This window comes from Patiria miniata, unplaced genomic scaffold, assembly GCF_015706575.1.
Source record: "Patiria miniata isolate m_02_andy unplaced genomic scaffold, ASM1570657v1 HiC_scaffold_29, whole genome shotgun sequence".
Taxonomy (NCBI): domain Eukaryota; kingdom Metazoa; phylum Echinodermata; class Asteroidea; order Valvatida; family Asterinidae; genus Patiria; species Patiria miniata.
The window spans coordinates 18,648,095-18,654,684 of record NW_024037068.1 but is presented as its reverse complement, the minus strand read 5'-3'; the positions used below and the strand labels follow the sequence as shown (position 1 = coordinate 18,654,684).

General features: G+C 39.4%; 1 protein-coding gene across 1 annotated transcript; it reads left to right on the top strand.

Annotated features, from left to right (window-relative positions):
* The first annotated feature begins 2,224 nt into the window (after window positions 1-2,224).
* LOC119735467 lies at window positions 2,225-5,256 on the top strand. Its single transcript, XM_038209166.1, has 2 exons — window positions 2,225-2,515; window positions 4,517-5,256. The coding sequence occupies exon 2, from the start codon at window positions 4,570-4,572 to the stop codon at window positions 5,131-5,133; it is 564 nt and encodes a 187-aa protein (XP_038065094.1). The 5' UTR covers window positions 2,225-2,515; window positions 4,517-4,569; the 3' UTR covers window positions 5,134-5,256.
* The last annotated feature ends 1,334 nt before the right edge of the window (window positions 5,257-6,590 follow it).

Sequence of the window (6,590 nt, the reverse complement as noted above, 5' to 3'; positions counted from 1 at the left end):
GAAGAAAATCCAACTGTTTTTTTTTTTAATACTCCGCTCCAAAGTGTTACGGAGGACCAAAAGTGGACAACCCATTTTCTCAAAAATCTGCCAGAACAAAAACAAAATTATGGTTGAAATGAAGTCCTCTTTTTGAATTTTTATTTTTCTATTGTCAACAATTTGGATTTTTGTTTTCTGGTACACAGGCGGTCCAAAAGTGGACAAACACAATTTCCGAATTATAAGGCGCAAAAAATCAGAAACAGCGTTTACGTGCAAACCAAATTTCCGAATTTCTGCCAGCAGAAAAGCCGAAATTGCGTTTACGTCCAAACCGAATTTCCGAATTTATACTAGCAGAAAATCGGAAATTGCTTTTACGACCAAAGCAAATTTCCAAATTTCGACTAGCAGAAAATTGGAAATTGCGTTTATGACCAAAGCAAATTTCCGAATTACCACTTGCAGAAAATCGGAAATTGCGTTTATGACCAAAGCAAATTTCCAAATTTCTACTAGCAGAAAAATGAACGTGTGATACCATCAACCAAATTTCATTTGTTTGTACTAGTAGAAAATCAAGCTGGAGTTTTTTTTGGGCTTCTCCATAGGTCGTTTAGGGTGAGAAACCCTCATCTGAGTCGAGCAGGTCGATTGATTGTAATTGTGTGTGTACCAGACCGTAATTGTGTTTGATGATCTAGCCAACAAAAGTCGGAATGACATAAAAGATATTCTTCTTTTTTTATAAGCCAACGTTAAGGGCGGATCCAGAACACCTTTTTTTCGGGGGGGGGGGGTGTAAAGAAAAAAATGTGGACCCTAAAAAGTGGGTCCCAATAAAAATTAATAAGGGCTTAACGGCCCCGAAACATTTTTTGGATTCTACATGCTCTGTGGTGCGATCTGATCACTTTAACAAAATCTTTTTGAGGAAAAGATGGTGGTGTGCGCATTGACTGCCTGTACTGCCACGTAATTTAAAGCAAAATTAACATTAAATTCGGTTTTTTTGGTGGGGTGGGGGGGGGGGCATGGCTCCCGTTGGCCCCCCTGCATCCGCCCTTGGCAGACGCCAACTTGTTCTATTATTAGTAGCCTATATTTAGCGACTAACCAAACTTTAGCCGCGTTCGCTCTGGACTTTTTTGTAAGGAGACTGAAAACAACCCCTAGTTTGCTAAAGGTTTACTAAGATAAAAAATCATTAGTCAAGTTCCTCCGCTATATATCGTTTTTAAATATTAATTTTCTTTAAGGCCTATGAGAACACTTCTGCTGATGAGCGTTTCTTACCCAAACGACTAATGGAGTAGCCCAAAAAAATCGACACCTTGATTTTCAACTATAGTACAAACAATTGAAATTTGGTTCTTTTTTTTGCTAGTGGAAGTTCGGAAATTCGGTTTGGTCGCACAAGCATTTCCCGATTTTCTGCTAGCAGAAATTCGGAAATTTGGTTTAGACGTAAATGCTCTTTCCCATTTTTTCAAGTAAAAATACACAAATTTGGTTTGTCCACTTTTGGACCGCCTATGTACACCAAAATAAAAAATCTAAATTTTTGATAATAAAAATATGAAAATTCAGAAAGAGGACTCCATTTCAACCATAATTCTGTTTTTGTTCTAGCAGATTTTTGAAAAATGGGTTGTCCACTTTTGGTCCTCCATAAAAGTGTACACAACACGAATGCAAAATGTTCTTCTTTACCCTTTTCAAAAAACACGCGCGTGGACGGCGTTCGGACGCACTGTCATATCCCGTCTGTATTATATGGAGATCAATGCATAAGACTTAGGCGCCAAGGTTTCACAGGACAGTAAATGAGTTATTTTATAACAATTTGACTTTTACGTTTTCGGATTTGGAAAGAGAAGAAACTAATTAACCATTGAAATTGGAAACAGCTAAATAGTGTTGGAATACTTCAACATCGCGAGCCATAACCACAGAAACACATAGACTGTAAAACAGGCGATCAGCAGCACCCGATTTCACGACGAATGAATTGTCCAATTCGAAAATCGCAACGCGTCGCAAATCGCAGGGCAAAGTCACAGGATTTAGGGGGTGTCCACAAAGAAATATATGCCCAGGGAACACGAATACGGATACACTTGTGACCAACCATATTTTTTCTTGTTTACCCATCCTATAAGGATTGTAAAAAGTGCAAACAGAATACGACGGGACCATTTTGGAGAGAGCTGTAGCGGCGAGTTGTGAAATTTAATTTGGGTTTAATCATAGTTGTTATTTCAAAGTGTTTTCTAAACTTTAATTTATGATCACGCATACCTTTGATTGGAAATAAGTTTGTTGCGGTAAAACTGTTCATTAATTGTTCCCGTACTTTCGTAATAGCGCCCTCTTGTGATATGGTGCATTTTGTAAGGTCAAAGTGTAAATTCTTCATGATTCCGATGATTCGTAAACAATGAACGTGTACCAAATTTATCTCCCCAAATAAATGTAAAATTATCAGGTTTTCTAAGTCCCAAATGTTGTAGTTTCGGATCCAGCACAATCGGTAAGCCTTGTTGATTTATTCATGGTTAAAATTTATCATATTCTGAGTGATTTAGTAAGATTAGTTGTAGCAATCAAAGTGATGATTTATATGTTTTGGGGGTGTTTACTTACACGTACAGGGATAATGTACGCACTATGTCAAGTGAAGGCTCAAGCTCAATCGCATATATATTTGACTAATTAATCTAATGGTTTATTATGTTTTTCTGTAATTGTTAATACTAAAGTTAAGTATTGTAATTTGTGTATTTGTGTAATTACAGTGAACCACCACCACCACCTCCATAAGAACCAAATACAGCAGCAATAAAGTACTACTGCCTCTAGCCCCACTAGTGTGGCCGTCGGTATGCTGCGCTGAACCTTTGGCCACACACCGTGGTACCGCGCGCTACTGAGGACGAAGTTTTCATAAAAATTCAGGGCAGTTTCTTACATTCTCAGTTTCTTACTTTCTTATGGTTGTATTCTATGATGTCTCACCTGTCACTTCTGGGATGCTTAGGTCTAATGATGTTCCATTTTCCGAGATATTCTTCAATCTTTCTGGAGCCCATATGCACTCGTGAAACGTCTGGTGGTGGCAGCCATTTTGAATGTGACAAGAGATGACCTCAAGCTGTGACGTCGCGTTTATGCAAATTGCTTGTCGAGCGCGCGAGGGCGCGAGTTGCAAATGCGACGGCTGTTTTCTGTGCCGTAGATCCTGAATAGAGATCGGTGCACGTGGCCCCCTGACGATAAGTGCATGGTACAGGAAACAGCCGTCGCATTTGCAACTCGCGCCCTCGCGCGCTCGACAAGCAATTTGCATACACGCGACGTCACAGCTTGAGGTCATCTCTTGTCCCATTCAAAATGGCTGCCATCACCAGACGTTTCACGAGTGCATATGGACTCCAGAAAGATTGAAGAATATCTCGGAAAATGGAACATCATTAGACCTAAGCATCCCAGAAGTGACAGGTGAGACATCATAGAATACAACCATAAGAAAGTAAGAAACTGAGAATGTAAGAAACTGCCCTGAATTTTTATGAAAACTTCGTCCTCAGTAGCGCGCGGTACCACGGTGTGTGGCCAAAGGTTCAGCGCAGCATACCGACGGCCACACTAGTGGGGCTATACTGCCTCAGGGTGCGTTCAGAAAGGGACCGATTAAAAAACACTTGTGTAGCAAATGACGTTTGCAAGGCTACAGAGCAGAGGCCCAAAATACGATTTTAGCCGTTTCTAAAAAAATAAGCCCCCAAAATATCAGTTTTTTTGGAGCTGGAAGGCAAAAGTACCAGCTGTACAGCTTAAGAACACCGTTTTCGAATGTCCCAAGGTACCCTACAACAGAAAATAACATTAAGATTAATCATAACATTTTGCGATAAAATGGCCCTATCCCAGGGACTATATAGGGATTGTACACACACCCAAACTATTCCATTAAAAAAAATTCTATGAAGTTATTTTTCGATTGTGAAAAAAATCCCTTGTGTACTTAATATGAATTAGGTAGATTAAAAAACAATAACGTGCACAACTTTTTTCAATCGGATTGTGAGTAAAACAACCTTTTTTTTAATTCAAAAATGTATGTTCTGTATGTAAATGTGTGTACTGTACTAAGAGCGTATCTGCATTGCACGCGCATCGCGCGATTACGCACGCTGTCAACAAGCATTTTGCCCATACTTTTTCAAATCGCGGTTTTACGCGCACGACTGGCGGTCTATGCGTTTATATGTCTGTGGTCATAACCCCATGTAACATGCACACTTTATGTGAAATGCACACTTTAATTTTCCATAATGCGTTTTAAACAACATTGCTACTAGTTAATTGAACATGTCAAGGTCTGTAGTGGATCAGGATCACTTGATTCTCAAAAAAATCAGATAAATTTATATTAATTATTTTAATCATTTTTTTTTGTAGACAGCAGTAATTACTCGAAACACTTTCGGTTATCTGAATGATCTTATTCGAAATAAATTTTGTTTTCCAGATGACGTCGTTGCTATATCGAATCAGTGGGTGTGTGCTAATCCCTACAAGGTGATGGTTTACCATAGAGACACTACGCACAAGTGTGACTTCCACGTCGTGCCGGAGGATCAGGTTGGCACTGCAGACAATTGCCTGTACAGCGTGGCAATCATGCCGAATGGTAACATCATAGCGGGTCTCAAGAAAAAGGTATTGGTTGAGCTCGATCCCAGGAATGGTAAGATAAAACACACCATGTCAGTGAAGATAATACCTGACTTCTTGGCTATACTGAGCAATGGTTGGATTGTGATCAGTGACGGGGACCAGGGACTAGTGGAGATAGTGGAGGTTTCTAATGGCAACGCTGTGACTGTTACCAGCATCCAGCCAACCATCGACGGTAAACCGGTGGAACATACCGGTGGTGTATGCAGCAACAGCTCGGGTATCTACCTTGTAGTGGACACAGGGAAAGTCAACACCGGTCACATACACCACTATAACTATGCCGGTCAGTTTGTCAGCTGCGTGGCCCAGGGGCTGTACGACCCCCAAGGAATCACATCCACGGCAGACAGCCAGCAGCTGGCAGTGGCTGACCTGTACTCAGTGAAGATATACCACAAGGTGTAATGCCATCGATGTCATCCAGTATAAAACCGCCTTCCCTAACCCGCGTTTGTGGTCGGTTTAAAATCCCAATATGAACTTGAGGCGGCCTAGGGATAACATTTAAATATAAATTAATAAAAATAATAATAATAATAAAATTAACTCTTTTTGCCCCAATAGGGTGACTTTCCCATAGACTTGTGCACAAACCTAAACTGTCACCTAACCCAAGTTCACCCTATGTTTTTTCCACGAAATTTAGTATTTATACTAATTGGACCATGAGGAATCGATCTATATGGTTAGCGACAGCAAAATTCCTTGTCCTAAGGGTCGTTTTCATAAAAGGGCGACAGTTATTTTGTCGCCTCAATAAGGTGTATCGCCCTATTGTGGACGGAGTTCGCAAAACCTGTCGCCCTATTACAGTAATAGTAGTAATAATGAAGTAAAATAAAATGAAAATGTTTTCTGACTGGATTGACCTGAAATATACAAATGTAAAAATTTAAAGCGGCCTAACGTATGGATCTTAACAAGATCTTCTTCATCGATACGTCAGGCCGCCTTAATTTTTAATTTTTTTTTAAAATAACTCTGAAGGTGCAGGTGCTAATTAGCGATTTAATAATGCGCACTACCTCAGTTGACGATTCTTCACGTCTCTCATTGCTTCCAAATTCATTAGATATTCCCAACACACAATTAAAAGTTTCAAAACATCGTCGTCGTGAACGGTTACTTGAAAGTACACATGTATGAGTTCTTAATCCCACCTCCCCTAAATCACACCCTCCCACATTCAAGTTGCGGTCTGAATGTCGATGCTCATGTCACGAAAGGAACATATTACCCGGTGAATGGTCATTGATTGCGGCTTGTCCGTCACTATGATGACCGTAAAGGGAAAGTGAATGATGCTTACTGCAGATAGAATATGCACACACAAGTTGTAGTCTAGTTATGTCATAGAGGGTTTTAATTTCAAAAACTAAAATCTGAAAACGTTATAAGTCAAATTGTTATAAAATAACTTAGTATAGACGAATACTTGGGAGATAACAAAGACATTGGATATTTTGTTGCATATTTTGATATATTAAAGTCGATATTATAACCCTTGTATATTCAAATAGACCGAGACCATACATAACGCTTGAAACATGTTAGAAATATAAATGGAAATGTATGTAATCACGAATAGCCCTGAATGCACAACTGACAATCAGGAAATCCACTAAAAATAAATGCCAAATGTGATATGTCCTTGTTTCCCACAATAACGGGCAAGATTACCAGGTTTTTTTCCCCGCATTCAGCCATCATTCGGTCTGGGTATTGACTGCAGTCAGTACAAGTTTCACTTAAATTGAATAATGCATTGAAAAGTGATCCAGACAATTATTTGAAACTACCCAAAAAACACAACAAACACAATGTTGATATTCCTGCTATTTTTAAGTCGTAGTTATTAAGGG

What these genes read in the sequence shown, in the direction of transcription:
- LOC119735467 (XM_038209166.1), top strand. Translation starts at nt 4,570, where the DNA reads ATGGTTTACCATAGAGACACTACGCACAAGTGTGACTTCCACGTCGTG.